This window comes from Syngnathus typhle, linkage group LG6 (assembly GCF_033458585.1).
Source record: "Syngnathus typhle isolate RoL2023-S1 ecotype Sweden linkage group LG6, RoL_Styp_1.0, whole genome shotgun sequence".
In the NCBI taxonomy this organism is placed as follows: Eukaryota; Metazoa; Chordata; class Actinopteri; order Syngnathiformes; family Syngnathidae; genus Syngnathus; species Syngnathus typhle.
The window spans coordinates 16097667-16120758 of NC_083743.1; the positions used below are offsets into that span (position 1 = coordinate 16097667).

The 23092-nt window shown below is 44.8% G+C and overlaps 2 protein-coding genes across 6 annotated transcripts in view; one reads left to right on the plus strand and one right to left on the minus strand.

Moving 5' to 3' along the window:
* Positions 1–248: 248 nt before the first annotated feature.
* LOC133155378 (uncharacterized) lies at positions 249–23068 on the minus strand. The gene is made up of 3 exons (XM_061280644.1): positions 22985–23068; positions 3457–5332; positions 249–1828 (listed from the first exon to the last, which is right to left on the minus strand). The coding sequence occupies exons 2-3, from the start codon at positions 5159–5161 to the stop codon at positions 291–293; spliced, it is 3243 nt and encodes a 1080-aa protein (XP_061136628.1). The 5' UTR covers positions 5162–5332; positions 22985–23068; the 3' UTR covers positions 249–290.
* The window catches only part of nlk2 (nemo-like kinase, type 2), an 85593-nt gene continuing 69569 nt past the window's right edge, over positions 7069–23092 (plus strand). For 4 of the 5 annotated variants that reach the window (XR_009714637.1, XM_061280403.1, XM_061280402.1 and 1 more), the window contains exons 1-3: positions 7069–8715; positions 15108–15237; positions 17615–17670. Coding sequence is in view for 4 of the 5 variants with exons in the window: in XM_061280403.1 (XP_061136387.1) it covers positions 8258–8715; positions 15108–15237; positions 17615–17670 (644 nt within the window). In the remaining variant the exon portion in view is untranslated. The remainder of the gene's footprint in view (positions 8716–15107; positions 15238–17614; positions 17671–23092) is intronic. The other variant, XM_061280401.1, reaches the window with a different exon arrangement.

Consider the following 23092-nt stretch of genomic DNA (forward strand, 5'->3'; position numbering starts at 1 on the left):
CCCTATGAGCTTGCAAAATTCTTTCCAGAACCTGGACACGAACTGGGGGCCCCTATCTGAGACCACGTCCCGTGGGAACCCGTGTATTCGAAAAACCTGGTCCATGAGGACTTCGGCCGTCCGTTTGGCCGAGGGCAGCTTGGGCAAGGCAATGAAGTGGGCCATCTTGGAAAATCGGTCCACCACTGTGAGTATAGTCGTTTTTCCCTTGGATTCGGGAAGTCCCGTGACAAAGTCCACTGAGATGTCGGCCCAGGGGCGAGAGGGAATGGGGAGAGGTTGTAGCAGGCCTACCCGGGCGCGTTCTTGTTGCGCGCACAAACCGAGCAGGCTGCGACGTACTCCCGGACGTCGGCCGCCATGGAGGACCACCAGAAGCGCTGCTGTACCACGTACAGGGTTCGTTGCACGCCGGGATGGCAGGCGAGCCGGGAGGTGTGCCCCCAGTGGATGACTTGGGGCCGCAACGGGGGTGGCACAAAAAGGCGATTCGTTGGGCAGCCGTCAGGGGGTGGTGCGTCGCCATTGGCCTGCTTTACTTGCTCCTCAATGGGCCAGGTCACGGCCCCCACCACGCAGCGAGGGTGAAGAATGGGTTCGGGCTCCTTGGTCTCCGGGTCCGGGCTGTAGACGCGTGATAGTGCATCGGGTTTGGCATTCTTGGACCCTGGTCTGTACGACAAGGTGAAATTGAAACTGTTAAAAAAAAGCGACCACCGTGCCTGGCGTGAGTTCAGCCGTTTGGCATTTTTGATGTACTGCAGATTCTTATGATCCGTCCACACTAGGAAGGGTTGTTGGGCTCCCTCCAGCCAGTGTCTCCACTCCTCCAGCGCCTGCTTCACCGCCAACAGCTCCCGATCACCTACATCATAATTCTGTTCGGCGGGGGTCATCCGTCGGGACAGGTAGGCGCACGGGTGGAGCTTGTTGTCCTCGGGTGACCTTTGGGAGAGGACGGCGCCGATTCCTCGACTGGAGGCGTCTACCTCCACCACGAACTGGCGAGTGGGGTCGGGTAGTGTGAGGATCGGGGCGGTGCTGAATCGCCTCTTAAGCTCCTGGAAGGCGGCCTCTGCCTCCGTTGTCCAACAGAAGGGGGTCGTCGAAGAAGTCAGAGCGTGCAGCGGGGCCGCTGTGGCGCTGAAGCCTCGGATGAACCGTCTGTAGAAGTTCGCAAAACCCAGAAACTGCTGCACTTTCTTACGGTTATCGGGTCTGGGCCATTGGGTCACGGCACTTACTTTGGCTGGGTCCATTTGTACTGTACCGGGTGCGATGATGAAGCCAAGGAAGGATATGGTGTCGACATGGAACTCGCTCTTCTCCGCCTTCACGTACAGGCGATGGTCCAGGAGGCGTTGCAGGACAGACTTAACATGGTGTTCATGGGTCTCCGTATCAGGTGAATAAATTAAAATGTCATCCAGGTAGACATAAACAAAATGATCTATAAAGTCTCCCAGAACATCATTATTAATCATCGCTTGGAACACAGCAGGGGCATTGGTGAGCCCAAATGGCATCACTAGGTACTCGAAGTGTCCTCGGGGGGTGTTGAACCCCGTCTTCCACTCATCTCCCTCCCTGATGCGCACGAGGTGGTAAGCATTACGCAAGTCGAGCTTGGTAAAAACTTGGGCTTGCTGCAACTGGTCGAAGACCGTCGCCATGAGTGGAAGGGGGTATCGATTCTTTATATTGATTTGGTTGAGGGGGCTATAATCTATGCAGGGGCGTAGGGTACCGTCCTTTTTGCCCACGAAGAAAAGCCCCGCCCCTGCAGGGGAGGACGAGGGTCGGATTAATCCGGCCTTGAGCGAGGTGTCTAAATACCGTTTTTTTCCGTGTATAGTGCGCAAAATTTTACTAATTTATTGTCCTAAAATCCGGGGTGCGCATTATACATGGGTACAAAAAAAAAATTAAAAAAAATATATATTTTTTTTAATTTTTTTATTTATTTTTTTTTAAGTCCCAATGATCGTCACACACGCAGGGAGGCAATGGGTCCCATTTTTATAGTCTTTGGTATGGTCTTAACTAGGCTGGATGTAATTTTTTTTGTTGGCGTTGATTTCTCCGACTGCCCGTAAACGCACCACCGCGCTTCGTGCGCGCACGGGACAGCAAACGAGCAGGTGATCGAGCAAGCGTCTGATACGAGAGCATTGCGGTCGCATGGAGCGTGTTTGAAGTGAACAGCAGAGACGAGAGGAACAAGGCAAAGTGTTGTGAAATAAAATGCACAGAACGGATGCGCAAGACACGTCAGCTATATAAGGAGCGAGAGTTGTTTTCTTCCTATTAGTTTCAATTCACAGTTTAATTAGCAGTTTCAATCAGCAAATAACAAAATGCGTATTACAGGTAATATTTTATTTCACAACACTTTGCCTTGTTCCTTTCGTCTCTGCTGTTCATCCTAAAACACAAAGGCGCTCTTTAAGCAATGCGACAGTGAGCGCCCGGCGCGCTGCACCAAATTAAGCTCCCTGCGCAGTGCGCACTGAGGTCCACTTAAATTTTAGAAAGTACATCAGGACTTTAAAAATATCTTCTAAATTTCAGCGACGGCTCTGTCACAATAATCGACCAGCCCGGTGCAGTTGGGCGGTCGGCGGCGCGCTACGGTTGAGCGTTCTCTCGCGCGCTCTCTCTCTCGCTCTCTCTCGCTCTCGCACACACGCAAACCGGATATCATACGGAGGCCGCCATTACAGATGCGCAGAACGGATGAGCAAGACACGTCAGCTATATAAAGAGCGAGAGTTCAGTTCTCTACCTAAATCCGTATTACAGGTAATATTTTATTTCACAACACTTTGCCTTGTTCCTTTCTTCTCTGCTGTTCACTTCAAACACGCTCCATGCGCACGGAGCGCGGTGGTGCGTTTATGGGCAGTCGGAGAAATCAACGCCAACAAAAAAAATTACATCCAGCCTAGTTAAGACCATACCAAAGACTATAAAAATGGGACCCATTGCCTCCCTGCGTGTGTGACGATCATTGGGACTTAAAAAAAAAAAAAAAAATTAAATTTTTTTTTTAAAAAAAATCATAAAAATTGGGTGCGTATTATACATGGGTACAAGCTTTTTTCCAGCATCAGCATGCCATTTTTAGGGGTGGGTACTATACATGGGGGCGCACTATACACGGAAAAAAACGGTAGTCATTCAGGGCTTGTTTTTCGGGTTCGGAAAGGGAATAAAGCCTTCCCTTGGGTATTGTAGCCCCAGGCAGGAGCTCTATAGCGCAATCGTATGGACGGTGGGGTGGTAGCGAGCTGGCTTTAGCTTTACTAAAGACCTCCGCGAGATGGTGGTAACATGCGGGGACCCCTAACAGGTCCGGGGTTTTGGAGTCTGAACTAGGGTTGGGGGTAAGGTTGATCGGGGAATTAGGGGTAAGGCACGACCCGTGGCAACGGGATCCCCATTCCCTTATCTCACCGGACCCCCAGTCCACGATGGGGTTATGCCGCGATAGCCACGGGTATCCGAGGATGATCGGGCTCATGGGAGAGGTAACCACATGTAGCCTGATCTTTTCATGATGGTTACCAAATGACAGAGAAAGGGGTTCCGTGATTTGAGATATGTCAAAGAGCGCATGCCCATTGAGTGCCTTGGCCTTCACAGTCTTGGCTAGGGGTTCGGTTCTTACTCCTAACTGCCGGGCGAAAGCCCAGTCGATCAAGCTCTCGTCCGCCCCGGAGTCAATTAACACTCCTAGTTGGAGGCTTTTCCCGGAACATGTAAGGGCACCGATGGGTAGGCTTCGACCCTTCTGCTGGCTACCGGAGAAGGCGCTTACCTTCATAGTCTTTCTTTCGGGGCAGGAGACGACAAGATGTCCCCGAGCGCCGCAGTAGTAGCAACGACCTTCCCGGTATCGGCGCTGCTTCTCTTCGGCGCTCACTTTGGCTCGGCCGAGTTGCATGGGTTCAGCCTCGGGCGGTAGTAGTGCCGTGCTCGACCCTTGGCGGTGTGTCTCGTGGTGCGGCGATGCCCACCTGGCCACGGGGGGGAAGACGGTCGCGCTCCGGCTTGTGCGCTGTTTCTTCCGGTCCTGCAGGCGATTGTCGGTGCGGACTGCCAGGGCGATGAGCGCGTCGAGGTCCGAGGGGAGGTTGAGAGGAACGAGTAGGTCCTGGATGGTTCCCGAAAGGCCTTTGAGGAAGAGGTCGTACAGGGCCGTCTGGTTCCACCCGCATTCCGCGGCCAGAGTGCGGAAGCGGATCGCATAGTCGCTGACGGACTCTCGACCCTGGGACAGCTGGCAGAGCTCGCGCGCCTTTTCCCGGTCCGAGGAAACTGGATCGAACACCGTGCGCAGAGCCTCGACGAACGTGGAAAGAGAGTGGCACGTGGGGGAATCCCGGGCCCATTCTGCCGTTGCCCATGCCCGGGCTCTTCCAGTCAAGTATGAGAGCATGTAGGCCACCCGGGAGCGCTCGGTGGGGAAATCGCCTGGGAACCGCTCAAATTGCATCTGGCACTCCGTGACGAAGGCTTTGCTGCCCCCAGGTTCTCCAGCGTACCGTTCTGGGGGAGCCAGCCTGACACCCATTGCCATGAGCGCGGGCGCCGGCCGATCGATCGGGGGGGACACTGGAGAGCTGGGGTTCGCTGTTGGTCCAGCGGTCAGTAGTCTGACAATGTCCTGCATCTGCTGGCTCAGTGATCCCACTTGAGCCGCCACCGCCGCTCTAAAGTCGTCTTGGTTCCTCCGGATCTCCTGGACATCTACTCCCAGGGCCTCGACCTGCTGCTGGTGTTGGGCTAGCGTCGATGCCTGGGAGCGCACCGCGGAGGCCAGCCGTTCTGACTCTGCCGAGTCCATGTCTGGCCAGTGCGTACTGTCACGGACAGAGCAGGGAGAGGACTCGAACGCAGAGTTGGAAAATCCACTGGCTTTATTGTCTCGGCGGATGGCCGCTCCGAACAAAAGGCGCCTCGCAAGGAGGGAAAAGTTGCCAACAAAAAGTGCCTCAACACGAGGAAAAAGGGGATAACCAAAAGCGCCTCTACTTGAGGGAAAAAACGGGCCGGGAACAGCAAACAAAAGGCGCCTCACATGGAGGGAAAAAACAAGGCAAGAACACACGGGCAAGGCTCGGGAGATAGCTGTGGCTATGGCGTCGCTGGTGGTCATGGCAAACAAGACGCACTGGCACAAGGCGATGGGACGACGCGGACTAAATAGACATACGGGGGAAGGGTGAACACAGGTGCAGACAATCAGGGCTGTACCTACGTACAGGTGTATGTAGTTGTCATCCCGGGAAGGTCAAGCGGACGGTTGTGCAGGGGAAGGAGCCATACTCTGTACAAAATAAAACAGGAAGTGAAAACACAAGGGACATGACAAAACAAAACGATCTACAAAACCCTGACATCATGACAATTGTTGTAATCCGATTTTTTAATATTGATTTATGATGACAGCACACTTAATTTTTTGTAGAATTTTGTTGTCTTAAAAGACTGCAAGTCGAAGTGTTTCTAAGTTAACAACTAACTGAAGTACAGTATCTCACAAAAGTGAGTACACCCCTCTCATTTCTGCAATGTTTTAATTATATCTTGTCATGGGACAACACTGAAGAAATGACACGTTGAGACAATGTTAAGTAGTCACTGTAGAGCTTGGATAGCTAAGTAAATGTATTGTTACTTCAAAGTAACTCAAAATACAACAATTAATGTGTAAAATGCTGGCAACAAAAGTGAGTACACCCCAACTGAAAATGTCAAAATTGGACCCAAACGTCAATATTTTGTGTGGCCACCATTATTTTCCAGCACTGCCGTAACCCTTTTAGGCATGGAGTTCACCAGAGCTTCACAGGTCGCCACTGGAATTCTCTTCCATGATGACATCGCGGCACTGGTGGATGTTGGAGACCTTGCGCGTTCCTCCTTCCGTTTGAGGATGCCCCACAGATGTTCCATAGGGTTTAGGTCTGGGGACATGCTTGGCCAGTCCATCACCTTCACCCTCAGCTTCTTTAGGAAGGCAGTGGTCATCTTGGAGGTGTGTTTGGGGTCATTATCGTGTTGGAATACTGCTCCGCGGCCCAGTTTACGGAGGGAGGGGATCATGCTCTGCTTCAGTATTCCACAGTACATGTTGGCATTCATTGTTGCCTACAGTCAAGGATGGTGGTGGGAGCGTCATGGTCTGGGGCTGTATGAGTGCTGCTGGCACTGGGGAGCTACAGTCCATCGAGGGAACAATGAATGCCAACATTCACTCTTGTCTTTGTACTCTTCACCTGGTTGCCGCCACACACGCTGGACACCATCCAAACCAAATATGTTTTTCTTAGTTTCATCAGAACACAGGACATGGTTCCAGTAACTCATATCCTTAGTACTTAACATTGTCTCAAAGTGTCATTTCTTCAGTGTTGTCCCATGACAAGATATAATTAAAACATTGCAGAAATGAGAGGGGTGTACTCACTTTTGTGCGATACTGTAGATACACCGCCTCAGATATTCATTAATCGGCCATTTGCCTTTATTTTAGCGTAAACCTAACCTACAAAACCAAAGCATTTACATGTATAATAAATCTGATATTCTTCAACGTAATACAGATTAATCTATTTCTTGCGCTTGTTTAAAAATACACGAGAAGAGGAGCTTAAAAAAACGATCTTCTACAAAATCGCAGTTTGAATATAGGGGGTCGAGTAGTCAATTAAAAAAAAAAAGTCAAAATCGTTCAGCCCTAAAATATATGAAAACAGTTTCCATATCCATTAAAAGTGGCTTTCCTGAAGAAAGATTAAATTTGATATTCAGGGTAAAGGAAGAATCGATGTATGTCAACGTAGTATCAAACAGATTGTACTGACGTATAAAAACCGTGACTCGATTTTAGTCAGTATGTTACTCACTGTCCAACAAAGTGCCTTACTCTCTTTACGCTTCAAAAGGACATTAGAACGCAGTAACAACACTGTCAGGCAGCCCGCGTAAACCATTGGCCACCTTGAGTGTCAATCAAGGAGATTACAGCAACATCATGACGCTGCCGTCGCCTATTGGTTGACCGCCCACTATAATCTTACTGTCCAGTTACAGAGGTTTGGTTCACCATGTTGGATCAAATGTTCATCATTATATCGCTCGGAGTATAACAGTCTATCATGCCGGTGACAAGTGCTCGTCGTGGGTTAACAGTGTAGATCTGTCACGGCGCCTTCCCGTTCCATCGATGACAGCAGGACTCCGCGACACGTTCTCGAAAGAAAGGAGGGATTACTGTTTTGATTTGGAGACACCCAGTAGCTAACACTAAGCTGTCAGGTTCAAAACAGCGGTCCTTTTCAGTCTCAAGAGTCTCCAGGCAAACGGTTGAAAGGATTTAACTTTTCCTTAACACTATCCAGTGGCTCTGGGTGAACTTTGTCGAGTCCAAGAGGACAGCGGCTTGTGTGTTAAAAGAGCCAAAGACTGTCGATGGGGGAAGTAAGTTGCCACTCAGCCCGTCTACGAGGATTTCTCTTCTGCTATTTTGATGCAAGCTCGATCCTTGTTCGCTGTCAAAATGTGGAGGATTTCTGAGAAGACGCCTTGCGCTTCAGTTCTGTGTAATATGTGAGGGAGGTGGGTCACCGAGGCCTGGGCCTGCCTGCTGTAGTGGGGCCTGGGAGAAGATACACCTCCTCTGTACCGGATCAGCAGCGATAATTAAGGCTTGGAGATTACCACTGTTTACGGAGTAGCTGTTTGGCCTGCACACACTTCCGAGAAGAGGTAGGCTATCGTTTGGAAAAAAAAAATTGATGCGATTTTCAGGCAGCCTGGAGCCCAGCTGGCAGCAACGGCAACAGTCCTGGACCAGAGCGTCTGGCAAACTTGGACACTTCAAAAAGAGGAGAGCTCGTTTTCTCATGTGACAAGCGTCAGACCACACTGTAAGGAAGCAGACTTAAAATCAGCAGGGAGGGTGGTGCCAACACCATCATGAGGGACATTTAGGTCCTTTGTTTTATTTATTGAGGGGTGGGCGGGTTGTTTTCAGTTTTTGTTTTTGTCCTTCCACTAGTACTGGAGAAGCAAGACACTTATGTAGTCATATTTTTACATGCCTGTTATTCTCCAAGATCCTTGTACCAGAATGGTAGGACTCCCAGTAGATGAAAGGACAGTTGAAGAATCTGTTCCCCTTGAGTTTCATTGATTGTACTATAGGAGCCTGGTAGCCACTATCATCACTTCGACTCACGATTAGTGAATGACTCTTTGTGGCACATCAGCTCCAAATGTTACAAAAATGATGGCTGCATACAATGGTGGCTCTTCAGCCGTGGCTGCCCATCTTCCTCATCACCACCACCACCAGCTGCAGCATCTCCCGCCTCCACACATGCATCACCACCACCACGTGGGCCAGCATCACTTGCAGCACCCGGGCTCTGCTGCTGCCGTTCACACTATCCAACAGCACACCTCCACGGTTGCTGCTGCTGCTGTGATGCTTAACCCCGGTCAGCAGCAACCGTACTTCCCCTCTCCAGCCCCTGGACAGGCCCCCGGGCCCGCGGCGGCAGTGGCTCCGGCCCAAGTTCAAGCCGCCGCTGTCAAAGCTCACCATCATCATCACCATCATCAGCAGCACACACACCACCTGCAGCAGCAGCTTGATATAGAGCCTGACAGGCCTATTGGCTATGGTGCGTTTGGGGTTGTCTGGTGAGTACACTTTGATTTTAATAATTACACTTTGATGTTAAAGCGAGCTTCATTCAGAACATACCACACACAACTATTCAAAAAATATATAAAAAAAAAAATAGACAAATTGGACACCTAGAAATGTTTCTAACAGTTTACAGAGTATAACAGTTTACTTCAGAATATATTTCTCTCTCTGGTCTCTCTATCACGTCTCTCTGCCGCTGTCTCTTGGCTGCCACGCACAATTATTATGCTTGTCGAATTCTCTCAGCTTTAACACAATTATTATGCTAGTCAATTTTTCACCAACAATAGTCACTATTGGTCAACTAATCGATTAGTCAACCAATCACATACAAATCACGGCATATCACACCAGCAAGCAGCTGCTCTCATCATTAATTTACAGATAGAATTTCAAGGCAGTGACTCCCAACCTTTTTTGGCTCATGTACGTGCCCAAAGATTTTTGTCATACAATGAGTACCCTCTCACTCTGTTTTGGATGATTCTCCCAAAATAGGAAGTAACACAACAGATTATTAAATGAAAATCACTTTACATCATTAGCGTGATTTGAACATTTAATTCTTAGGTATTGGCTTTTTTTTTTTTTTTAACTCAAGTTAAACAATGATTAACAAGTTACCTTGAAATAAATTATATAAATTAAAACAAGGATTAAAAACTAAACCTGCCTTTGTTGTATACATACAGTGCCTTGCGAAAGTATTCGGCCCCCTTGAACCTTTCAACATTTCGCGACATTTCAGGCTTCAAACATAAAGATATAAAAGTTTAATTTTTTGTCAAGAATCAACAACAAGTGGGACATAATCGTGAAGTAGAACAAAATGTATTGGATAATTTAAACTTTTTTAACAAATAAAAAAGTGAAAAGTGGGGCATGCAATATTCGGCCCCCTTGCGCTAATACTTTGTAGCGCCACCTTTTGCTGCATTTACAGCTGCAAGTCGCTTGGGGTATGTCTCTATCAGTTTTGCACATCGAGAGATTGGAATTCTTGCCCATCCTTCATTGCAAAACAGCTCGAGCTCAGTGAGGTTGGATGGAGAGCATTTGTGAACAGCAGTCTTCAGCTCTTTCCACGGATTCAGAGTCAAAGTCTGCTTTATTGTCAATCTCTTCACATGCCAAGACACACAAAGAAATCGAAATTACGTTTCCACCATCCCACGGTGACAAGACATAGTACACGACATACATACAAGCAAACACCACAAATTTCTCAATTGGATTTAGGTCTGGACTTTGACTTGGCCATTCTAATGCCTGGATACGTCTATTTGTGAACCATTCCATTGTAGATTTGGCTTTATGTTTTGGATCATTGCCCTGTTGGAAGATAAATCTCCGTCCCAGTCTCAGGTCTTTTGCAGACTCCAACAGGTTTTCTTCCAGAATGGTCCTGTATTTGGCTCCATCCATCTTCCCATCAATTTTAGCCATCTTCCCTTTCCCTGCTGAAGTAAAGCAGGCCCAAACCATGATGCTGCCACCACCATGTTTGACAGTGGGGATGGCGTGTTCAGGGTGATGAGCTGTGTTGCTTTTACGCCAAACATATCGTTTTGCATTGTGGCCAAAAAGTTCGATTTTGGTTTCATCTAACCAGAGCACCTTCTTCCACATGTTTGGTGTGTCTCCCAGGTGGCTTGTGGCAAACTTTAAACGAGACTTTTTATGGATATCTTTGAGAAATGGCTTTCTTCTTGCCACTCTTCCATAAAGACCAGATTTGTGCAGTGCCAGACTGATTGTTGTCCTATGGACAGACTCTCCCACCACAGCTGTAGTTATCTGCAGTTCATCCAGAGTGATCATGGGCCTCTTGGCTGCATCTCTGATCAGTCTTCTCCTTGTTTGAGATGAAAGTTTGGAGGGCCGGCCGGGCCTTGGTAGATTTGCAGTGGTCTGATACTCCTTCCATTTCAATATAATTGCTTGCACAGTGCTCCTTGAGATGTTTAAAGCTTGGGAAATCTTTTTGTATCCAAATCCGACTTTAAACTTCTCCACAACAGTATCTCGGACCTGCCTAGGGTGTTCCTTTGTCTTCATGGTTCTCTCTGCACTTTAAACAGAACCCTGAGACTATCAAAGAGCAGGTGCATTTATACGGAGACTTGATTACACACAGGTGCATTCTATTTATCATCATCAGTCATTTAGGACAACATTGGATCATTCAAAGATCCTCACTGAACTTCTGGAATGACTTTGCTGCACTGAAAGTAAAGGGACCGAATAATATTGCACGCCCCACTTTTCAGTTTTTTATTTGTTAAAAAAGTTTAAATTATCCAATAAATTTCGTTCCACTTCACGATTGTGTCCCACTTGTTGATTCTTGACAAAAAATTAAAATTTTATATCTTTATGTTTGAAGCCTGAAATGTGGCGAAATGTTGAAAGGTTCAAGGGGCCGAATACTTTCGCAAGGCACTGTACATACTGTTATAACATTAACTCCTTTAATCAGGCTTTCTGCTTTTCAAGTGAGTTTTGTCCATTTCTTTGCTATTGACACTTATTTTGTTAACCATGCTTTTATTTTGCCGCAAACAATGTAAAGCAGGAAGTGTTGGGGGGTTTGTTTAATAAATCCACAAAGTAACGCTGTTGAGAAAAGGACAATAAATTAATCCATGTCATAAATTTTCAATCATTGATGTCACAATTTAAAAAGATACAAACCATTAACTATCAGGACACCTTGTGTCTCGTGCTCTACTCTGAGAGTGGGTCTGCTTGTAGTGTGTGCTCCGCTCCCGATCACAGCCAGGCTCTGATTACTTGTGTGGAAAAAGTAAGTTAGTGTTGTTGTTAGTCAAAAGTCTGCATGTTTTAAAAAAATGTGACCTCTATGAAAAGCCAAAAATGGGAAGACGTTTGAAAAAAATGGCTGACCTCCTGTATAGTTTGCCATATGGCTCCAAGAGACATCATTGTAAGTCTTGGCCTGTTGTTACATATGCCTCGACCTTTTCGTAGGTTTTGGGCTGTTACACATACCATCAAATTTTCATAGAGCTCGGTGAAACGTACAAACAGGGGCTGCTTTTTTAAAATCTTGTAGTGGGTGACACTGAACCATCCTTCAAATATTGCATGATAAACAATTAAAATAGTGATTTTTTTTGCAGGCCTTGATTTGTGCAAAATGTTTCAAGAGTTTTCATGGGTTTTTGGGTTGTTGCAGTGACAACACAGAGGGTCTAAACATGCACGAAAATGCATGAAACTTTGCACACACATCAGGCTTAGCAAAATCACTATTTTATTTGTTTATTGTGTGATTAACAAAATGGTTCAGAGCCGCCCTGCCCTTGATTGTACATTTCCGGGAGCAGTGCGCGGCGTGTTGTGTTGTGAGCAGAGCAGCCACGTGAAAGGGGAGCCGACAACTTCGCGGCTCCTGGGCTGGTGCTATGGAATGAATGTATAGTTATTAGGGGTGTATCGATTAATCGATATAATGCGCTACGATTTATTGGCATCGATGCTAAACGTAGACATCGATTTATATCGCCGTGTTTGACCTCGGACATTAGACGCAACTTTATTTTGAAATCCATTTCATTGTTGCTTGCTTCCTCTTTCCGGGAGCAGTGAGCGGCGTGTTGTGTTGTGAGCAGAGCAGGCACGTGAAAGGGGAGTCGACAACTAGTACGCGGCTCCTGGGCTGGTGCTATGGCTAGTGTCCAAAAAGACGAGGAAATTTGCTCCCCTTTAGGCTTCAAGTCATTCGTTTGGAAGCACTTTGGATTCCAAAGAATAGATGGCTCAACGGGCAAGATCCTTCCATGCGGTGATCAAATATTCAGGGACCACAAATCTCTATATTTATATTTAAAGAAAAAACACGACATCAAAGTTCAGTGTTAAAATAAGCACTTTGTATACTACGATACTCTTGTAATTTCCTAAATAAAGAGTTTGCAATACCTTGTTGATTTTGCGTATGAATTGTTATAAATCAGGATATTGTTCTATATTTTTCATTTAAAACAAAACAAAAAAAAAACGATCGTAGAGCACTATATCGCGATGTATTGTGAATGAATCACAGCAGGCTTTAAGATATTGGCAAATATCGTATCGTGTTTCTTTGTATCGATATGATATCGTATCGTGACAAAACCCGCGATTTACACCCTTAATAGTTATGTTTATGTATAGTTCTCTGGTATTGCAAGAGAATGTTTTTTTTTTTGCATTTGGATTAGAACATATGGTCAAGGTGTAATGTTTACTACATTCATTATAAATAACTTATTTTAGTTTTGTAATGAAATAGTTTAGTAATGCACTTTAAAGTTAATGGTATTACAAAAAAAGAAAGAATATTCATTTTTCTTTACTGACTTATATGAGAAAAAATATAGGAATTTGATAAAGTTCAGTGTTAAAATAAGCACTTTGTATACTACAATACTCTTGTAATTTCCTAAATAAAGAGTTTGCAGTACCTTGTTGATTTTGCGTATGAATTGTTATAAATCAGGATATTGTTCTATATCGATCGTAGAGCACTATATCGTGATGTATCGTGAATGAATCACAGCAGGCTTTAAGATATCAGCAAATATCGTATCGTGGTTCTTTGTATCGATATGATATCGTGACAAAACCCGCGATTTACACCCCTATTGTTTACTTGTATGTATATTGTGTACTATGTCTTGTCACCGTGGGATAGTGGGAACGTAATTTCAATTTCTTTGCGTGTCTTGGCATGTGAAGAAATTGAACATAAAGCAGACTTTGACTTTGACTGGAAAATAACCGGAAGTTCCGACAGACCTCCGTGATGGAGAAGCCGAATTTTTGCCATTCAGGTCCGACCAGAGAACCAGCGCGGCTCGGACGGCATGTGCGGCAGCCCACGCTCGCACTTTGAAAATATCCTGAAATTCCGACCAATACCCACATGATCCTATCTTGTCAAAATTTTGCACATTTGATGACAAATTTAATCAGTATCTTTATCCATAGTAGAATTTGATGATATTGAAGATTATCAGGTTTTTATGACAATGTTACTTAAAATCGCAAGCAAAATATTTTTTGTACTATCTTTTCTTTAAATCTGCATTTCTGGCTCCAAGCCTATTGGAATGAAAAAATATTTTTTGATAAAGTGCATTTCATAGTAACCTAACGTAACATGCTAGTTTGACTTCATGATTATCGTAATTGTCGGACTATAAGTCGCGTCTTTTTTCATAGTTGGGGGGGGGGCGACTTATACTCAGGAGCGACTTGTATGTTTTATTTCACAAATTTTTACTTGATCATTAACACATCACTTACTTACAAGTATAGTTGACCACTTCACATGTTATTTTTAGTATAGTTGATCACTTCACATGCTTTGATATCTTTATCTATAACATATTCAAAACATTAAAAATAGAGAGAAAAACTCAAATAAAGTAATTAACACTTTAAAGCGCCATATCCTCTGGACATGTCCTCTGTCACCAGGATGACATAAAGGATGAGAAATTTGATGGATGGATTTAATGATTTGGAGTGACAAATGGTTTGATAATATTGTTGTTTATGTGATAGTTATTTAAAATATAGTTTATATATCGTTGTATGGGCCTGTAGAATAATTTGAACTGCGGCGCGGCACACGACATTGTTGACAAAGGACGATCAATGGATTTAATGAATTGGAGTGACACAGATGGTTTTATAAACATGTTATTTATGTAATAGTTTTTTTTAAATAACTCAATGTTACGTCAGGGTCGTTCTCAGCTCCTCGTTTGTGTTTGTCACGTTAGCATACCGTATCGTTTAGCCTGTTGTTGCTCGTTCATGTCTGTTCTTGGTGTTGGATTTTGTCGAATAAATTGCCCCCCAAAATGCGACTTATACTCCGGAGCGACTTGTATATGTTTTCTTTTTACATTTTTGGGCATTTTATGGCTGGTGCGATTTATACTCCGGAGCGACTTATAGTCCGAAAATTACGGTAGTTTGTACACTTTGTTCAACATGCACATTATGAGAGTTTTTTGAGTGCCAGTGTTTGTGCAGCCAGGGATTTTCTTTTCTTCACCATCTGTTTTTCGTCACTGATCCTGTTTGAGAAGGTTTACTGAAAAGTGCTTTGGAAAGGTTTCCAATGTAACTTAGACCCAATGTGCTCCTCACGAGATCTCAATATTACCACATTTAAATGTTGTCTGACTCATCAGTGGAAACGTGTTGAAACAAGATTATGTTTTATACCTGGGATGTATGACTCCTCTTCCACCCACATGAAGTATAAAAAAAAAGCCTCAACTCATTTTATCATGAAATTGATTCAGTGAAAAATAATATTTATCATATGAGCCCTGACTGATAACTTTGTTTCTTTGCTCAGGTCAGTCACAGATCCTAGAGATGGAAAGCGAGTTGCCCTCAAAAAGATGCCCAATGTCTTCCAAAACCTTGTTTCTTGCAAGAGGGTATTTCGAGAACTGAAGATGCTATGTTTTTTTAAACATGAAAATGTGAGTACTGCCATATTTAAATCCCATCAAATTTTAAATATAAACAGAATAAATACATGAATAGTAAACCTAAATCCTTTATAAGATTTGCAGTTGTGCACGCCTTCTGTATTTGTGGATATTGCTCTTTCAGAATGAACCAATCGCAAAGTTACGTGGGCTAATGTAAATAATTAGAAGGTTGAACTGAGCGAGCACAATTTCTTGTCATCTAAAGCATGGTTGACGCATAATTAACCACTAGAGAACCCACAGATTGTAGTACAAGAAAAATCACAGTGCTCCTGTAGTGCGTTGTACTTGGAAAGAGGAATCTGGCTCAGAAGTGTCCCGCATATCTTTGTGTAGACTCGGCATTACAGCAAAAGTAATCGAGCACTCAAAGTAAAAGGCTAAGAAAATGATAAAGTTGAAGAGCAGTATCCTCTTGAACTCATTCGCTGCCATTGATGCATACGTATGTACGTACACTGCTCAAAATATTTAAGGGAACAGTTTGAAAACACATCAGATTTCATTGGTGAAAAAAAAAAAAAGTTGGATATCTATACTGATATGGCCAGTTTAATGTCTCAGGAACAAAAGGATGCCACATCTTTTGATGGAAATAAAAGTTTTCAGCCTACAGAGGGCTCAGTATATAGACACCCCAAAAATCTAAGTGAAAAAATGATATGCCAGGCTCGTCCATTTTGCCTAAATTCAATTTCTGCAACTCAAAATTCTTTTCAATATCTTGTGTGGCCCCACCGAGCTTTTATGCATGCTTGACAACGTCGCGGCATGCTCCTAATGAGACGACGAATGGTGTCTAGTGATATGTCCTCCCAGATCTGTCTAAGGGCATCAGTGAGCTCCTGTAAAGTCTGAGGAGCAACCTGGCAGCATCTGATAGATCGAAACATTATGTCCCAGAGGTGTTCTATCGGGTTTAGATCAGGTGATCGTGAGGGCCATTCAATTGTGTCAATTCCTTCATCCTCCAGATACTGTCTGCATACTCATGCCACATGAGGCCGGGCATTGTTGTGGATCAGGAAGAACCCATGACCTACTGCACCAGCGTAGGGTCTGACCATGGGTGCAAGGATTTTATCCCGATACCTAATAGCAGTCAGACTGCCGTTCTCTAGCCTGTAGAGGTCTGTTCGTCCCTCCATGGAAATGCCCCCCCACACCATCACTGACCCACCACCGAACTGGTCATGCTGAATGATGTTGCAGGCAGAATAGCGCTCTCCTTGGCTTCTCCAGATCCTTTCACGTCTATCACAGGTGCTCAGGGTAAACCTGCTCTCATCTGTGAAAAGCACAGGGTGCCAGTGGCGGACTTGCCAATTCTGGTGTTCTATGGCAAATACCAATCGAGCTCCACGGTGCTGAGCAATGAGCACAGAGCACACTACAGGACGTCGTGCCCTGAGGCCACCCTCGTGAAGTCTGTTTCTGACTGTTTGGGCAGAGACATTCACACAAGTAGCCTGCTGGAGGTCATTCTGTAGGGCACGGGCAGTGCTCAACCTGTTCCTCCTTGCACAAAGCAGCAGATATCGGTCCTGCTGATGGAATGAGGACCGTTTACGCCCTTGTCCAGCTCTCCTAGAGTAACTGCCTGTCTCCTGGAATCTCCTCCATGCTCAGGAGATTGTCCTGGGAGACACATCAAATCTTCTTGCAACAGCACGCATGGATGTGCCATCATGGAGGAGTTGGACAATTTGCACAACTTCAGGAGGGTTAAGAAATTGCCTTGTGCTCCCAGTCGTGATAATGACTCTAGCTAAAGCCAACACTTGTAGAAAAACTGTTAAAAAAGATCAAGAGGAGGAATTTGATATTGCCTCCACCTGCAAAAGCAGTCCTGTTTTGGGGACCATCTCGTTGTTGCCCCTCTAGTGCACCTGTTGTTAATTCCATCAACACCAATGCATCTGAAACTGATTAACAACCCCCTTTGCCACGCACCTGACTAAAACCTTATCAGAAAAGTCTAATTGAATTCATGCCATACCCTGATAAAAAAATGTTCCTTTAACTTTTTTGAGCGGTGTATATACGTCAAAAGTCTACTTGAACTGATTTAGTGCATAGCATAGTAAGTGATATTTGAATAAGTCTAAAGAACATTCATAATAAATGTACAAAGGCTTCTTGAACAATGTCTTAAAAATAATTACATGTCAGTGTCAATGCAAAAATGGTAAGTATTGCTGACTAAAAAAATTCAAAAAGTGAATATCAGCCTCAGGGTGAATATCAGAATCAGAGTATCATTTTTAGGAGGGATGAGCTTGGTTTTGATCCAATCACGCCGCACATAGAGTAAAAAAAGTGAGGCAAATGTCGTCTCAACCGTATGTTCATGCTCTCTCCTCAGGTGCTCTCTGCTCTTGACATTCTGCAACCTCCACACATCGACTACTTTGAAGAAATGTATCCTTCAAAATTACAATTGCCTTGACATCTTCTGTCTAACCCTTTCATTCAAGATTCAAGAGTTTTTATTCGCCATGTTTGAGCGTGCCAAACAAGGAACCTGACTTCGGTAAATCACAGCCTCTGTTCAACATTTAGGTGACTAACAACACTCAGGACATGTGAAAAATGGCAAATATTCTCAAACATCCCCTGATCTTAAACTCCCAAGAGGGCAAGGAAAAACTCAAAACTCCAGCTAGGGGAAATGAGAAACCTTGAGAAGAGACCACAGATGGGAGGGTCCCACTTCCAGGATGACCAGGCTGCAATGGATGCAGAGAGGACACATAGTACAAACAGTGTAGACAATTCGAAAAAGGTGTGGAGAGCAGGATGTTGTTGCACAGCAGTGACTCTGAGACTTTAAGAGTGGTGTGAGTTCATCAGAGCAACAGCCTGTGGGAAGAAGCTGTCTTTGTGTCTGCTGGTTTTGGTATAAAGAGCTCTATAACGCCGTACGGAGGGGAGTAGTTCAAAAGTACTGCAACCTGGGTGAGAATGGTCTGTAGAGATGTTCCTTACACGTTTCCTGGTTCTGGACAGGTACAAGTCTTGGATAGATGGGAGGTTGATTCCAATTATCTTTTCTGCAGTCCTGATTGTTCGTTGGAGTCTGTGCTTGTCTTGTTTGGGGGCCGATCCAAACCAGACAGTGATGGAGGTGCAGAGGATAGACTGGATGATGGCAGCCTAGAAGGTCTTCAGAAGCTCTCGCGGCAGGTTGAACTTCTTGAGCTGTCTCAGGAAGTACAGCCTCTGCTGGGCCTTCTTCCGGACAGAGTATGTGGCCGGTCCATTTCAGGTCCTGCGAGATTGTGGTTCCCAGGAACTTGAAGGTGTCTGTAGAGAGAATAGCATTACTGCGGATAGTGAGGGGTAAAAGTGGTGAAGGGTCTCGCCTGAAGTCCACTGTCATTGCCACGGTCTTGAGCGGGTTCAGCTCCAGGTGGTTTTGGCTGCACCAGTGGACCAATGGTGTCCTTGTTGAAAGTGAACAGTGTAACGTCCTACTTAACTGATGTGATCCTCCTGGGGTTTAACCTTTAGCCTTAATTCCAGCATCTGTCACGCGCAGTAGCGGTTTTAGGCACAGGCGACACGGGTGGCACCCCCCACCCCCAAAAAGAAATTATTGTGTGCCGCAAAGCGGTTTTCTATTTTGTCTCTATCTATCTGTCTCTGTCTGTCTGTCTGTCTGTCTGTCTGTCTGTCTGTCTGTCTGTCTGTCTGTCTTCGTATGATCATTTTCAAGATTTTCCTTTATAAATCATTAGTTGTTCGGATCAGTGGTTTTAGTTGAATATATCATATAGCAGACAAACACAGTGATATTTGAGAAGTGAAATGAAGTTTATAGGATTTACAAGCATGTGCATAAATTGGGGCACCCTAGTTGTTTTACTGATTTTTCCAGGGAGTTATTCAGTATAGAAAGAGTTAAGTCAGTTCAATTAAGAGTACTTTTTAACATTAATAAATACCTGAAACATGTTATGTACCATAATTTTCGGACTATAAGCCGCACCGGACTACAAGCCACACTGCTAAAATTTGGGGATATTTTAGTTTTTTTCTTATATAAGCCGCACCGGACTATAAACTGCACGTGCGCACAAGTTATTTCCAAAGAAAGACAGTACACAGACAGCCTTTTTAAAGTTTTAATAACATACTTTAACATGTCTTTCTAAACGCTGCCTGTGACGCAGCAGCAGTACCGCAGCAACACGGAAGTGTGCACGCGAGTTATTTACAAAGAAAGACGGTACACAGAAAGCCTTTTTAAAGTTTTCAAAACATACCTTAACATTTCTTTCCAAACACTGCCTGTGACGTGGCAGTAACACAGCAGCAATACGGAAGTAACACAGCACTAATAGGGCTAGTTAAAAAAACACACCAGTAAAAGTAAAAAAAGAACGGTCTTCATCTTCCTCCTGTGCACTGAAACCATCGAAGTCTTCCTCCTCAGTGTCCGATTGGAATAGCGTTAGATATCCTTCGCCACACACTTTCTCAGTCTCTTTTGTCGTCGCTTTTATGCATTTCTTCTAGCATTTTCCATGATGAGGGTCTGTTCATGCTAATTTTATTCATGCACGAAGCGCTAAGTTAAATTAGCTCCAGAGTAGACGTGACCGGGAAATAAATGGTGACGCAACACAATGTCATCAACATCGACTGCCTTTAACTTAAAAGCGGCATCATTTGCATTTCTTTTGTTCCCCATAATGACGGTTTGTGTCTAAAAGCTTCCTTTCTTCAGTAATGTCTGTCTTGATCTCGTTCTGTCTATTCTTTGTGTGAATTATACGGCACTATTTGCCTGGCGGACATGCGATCAACACATAGCGGTTCCCGCACAACAGCGGTCCACAGCCTTTTTACGAGTGTATAAAGTCATCTCAAAAATCACGAAAAAATTCATAGATAACCGGACTACAAGCCGCAGCATTCAAAACTTGAGCAAAAAGTAGCGGCTAATAGTCTGAAATTTACGGTAGATGTTTATCAATGAAAATATACCCTTGAAGCGATGCTTAGGGACCATTAAGGACTATATAAAGCTCACACAATTTAAAGTGATATTCAGTATTCATTACTCCGAAGCTGTTATCCAAAACATACCTTTCATGTCAGAAAGTTGTTATGAATGTCATCTCTCATTAACTTTTTAATCACGTGCATCCCTGTCTAACCTTTGGAAAAATATATAACACAATGTGCAGAGTTCTCAAGGTCTCTCCATTTGTTATTTTGGGATTGTGGACTTGGCACAGCTGACACTCATTCAACGAGTAATTTTGGCCTTCACATATTTGATAGTAAGATGTCATCTCTAGTGGAACACCCTCTAGTCCACTTTCTAGTTCCCCAATTGGAGAAAAGCAGATCAAAGTCAAAAAAGTCAAAGTCAGCTTTATTGTCAATCCCTTCATATGTCAAGACACATAAAGAAACCGAAATTTCGTTTCCTCTATCCCACGGTGACGAGACACAGTACACGATAGACATACAAGTAGACGACACAAAATAAAAACAAGAAGGCACAAACAATAATAAGATTATTGGTGCTTCGCTCCCCTCCTTGAAGGACATTTACACCTCCCATCTCACCCGCAAGGCGACCACGATTGTGAGTGATGTGAGTCATCCCGCTCACTCTTTGTTCGAGCTTCTGCCCTCTGGGAAGAGGTACAGAAGCCTGCGCTCCCGCACCACCAGACTCTCAAACAGCTTCATACTCCAGGCTGTTAGGATCCTGAACTCGCTTCCCCGTTCTGCGTAGCGTCCTGTACTTTTACTGTCTGTATGCACACTGGCTCTTATTTGTTGTGTTTTCTGTTTATTTATTATTTATTATTACTCTTATTATTTATTGTTTGTGCCTTCTTGTTTTTTATATTGCGTCGTTTACTTGTATGTCTATCGTGTAATATGTCTTGTCACCGTGGGATAGAGAAAACGTAATTTCGATCTCTTTGTGTGTCTCGGCATGTGAAGACGTTGACAATAAAGCAGACTTTGACTTTGAATAAATAATAAATAATAAATAAATAAAATGAGTGATGAATAAATAATAAGCAAATAACCCAATAAATAAGAGGAGCAAAACTGAGCCAGTTGTGCATACAGCAGACAGTAAGCATGGCGCAAAGTACAGGACGCTACGCAGAAAGAGGGGGCGAGTTCAGGATCCTAACAGCTGTTGGAGAGTCTGGTGGTGCGGGAGCGCAGGCTCCTGTACCTCTTCCCAGAGGGCAGAAGATCAAACAAAGAGTGAGCGGGGTGACTCACATCACTCACAATCGTGGTCGCCTTGCGGGTGAGATGGGAGGTGTAAATGTCCTTCAAGGAGTGTTGTGAAAACTTAATATGCCGCATTGCACTGCAGTTTGGAGTCAACGTGAAGCATTCTCAATCGTACATTAGTCAATCAATGCAGTGCTAAAATGTTTTCCCTTTATTCGTAAGATGGCGGCGCGTGCACACGCAGCTGCCTCTCTCTGTCCCGAATGGTGTTTTGTTTTGTCCGACAGTTTTGTGTGTTCGTCTCGTCGTACTGGGTTGTGCTACAAGTGCAGCGGGCTGGTTCTGCTCGACATCGGCGAAAGCGAGTTTTGTGGCGTTCTGGACTTTGAAGCGGGGACATTCAAGGCGCTCGGTCTGCTCCGTCCTGAAGCGTCGCCGGATTCGCCTGCTATTCCTCCCCCGGTTGGGAAGCGTCGGAAGCGGTGTGCGAGGAGGCTGAAGAGGGGCGAGAGCGGGGGCGTCCGGGCCAGGCTGGCGGCCAACCCAGCTCGCGGCCGTGCCTTCCATTCTTCTGGTGAATGTTCGGTCGCTGGACATCAACATGGTTTGCTTTTGCCTGCTGAGATCTACGAACCGGACAGTGCGTAACTGCTGTGCGCTCGTGTTCACTGGGACTTGGTTGACCGTCATCATTCCGGACTCTGCTGTGCATCTGGAGCGGCTAGCGTGCTATCGGGCGGACCGGGCCATTGTACGAGAGAGAAAGTCGCGAGGAGGTGGGATGTGCGTCTACATCCGTGACGGAGGGTGCCGGGACTCTGTGGTGGTATGCGAGCACTGCTCGCCACTGGCGGAGTTTGTGATATCCAGGCTGTTAGGGTCCTGAACTCTCTCCCCCCTTCTGCGTGGCGTCCTGTACTTTTGCGCTCTGTTCTGACTGTCTGCTGTGTGCTCTTGCTCCGTTTTGCTCCTCTTATTTACTGTTATGTTTATTTATTATTTATTCATCACTCTTATTGTTCATTGTTCGTGCCTTCTTGTTTTTATTTTGCGTTGTTTACTTGTATGTTTATCGTGTACTGTGTCTCGTCACCGTGGGATAGGGGAAACGTAGTTTCGATTTCTTTGTGTGTCTTGGCATGAAGGAATTGACAATAAAGCTGACTCTGACTCAAGTTCAGTAGAACCAACTATGACTTTTTTCCTAGACTCAGTATATTGATCAATATTTTCTATTGTATACCATCAGTTTACCTCGAAGAAAAAGAAGAGATGTGTACGTAATGTAGGACTATTGAACATTTGTGATTTATTATTTCATTGGTTACCGTATTTTCCGCACCACAAGGCGCGTCAGGTCGAAAGGTGCAGACTCATTTCCAGGCGAAAGAACCTAATCCACACATAGGGCATACTGCATTTTAGGGTGCATGCGCGTCAAGCTTTCTTCCAGGTAGAAAGTCTAGTTTTCTTGCGTGCCCAGCCCTGTTTCTGTTGATACTTGATAAAGACTTACTTTTTAACTTTCGTGTCATGTCTGCGTCTGGGTCCGTATCCAGCTTCACACGTGAGAAGAAAGTCTAGTTTTTTTGAGTGCCCATCCCTGCTTTCTGTTGATACTTAA

Bases quoted from the DNA above. Each gene is read 5' to 3' on its own strand.
- LOC133155378 (XM_061280644.1), bottom strand. From the start codon at position 5,161: ATGACCACCAGCGACGCCATAGCCACAGCTATCTCCCGAGCCTTGCCC. The intron at 1,829-3,456 runs GTGAGATAAGGG...AACGGTATTTAG, and splicing joins CATCGTGGACTGGGGGTCCG to ACACCTCGCTCAAGGCCGGA.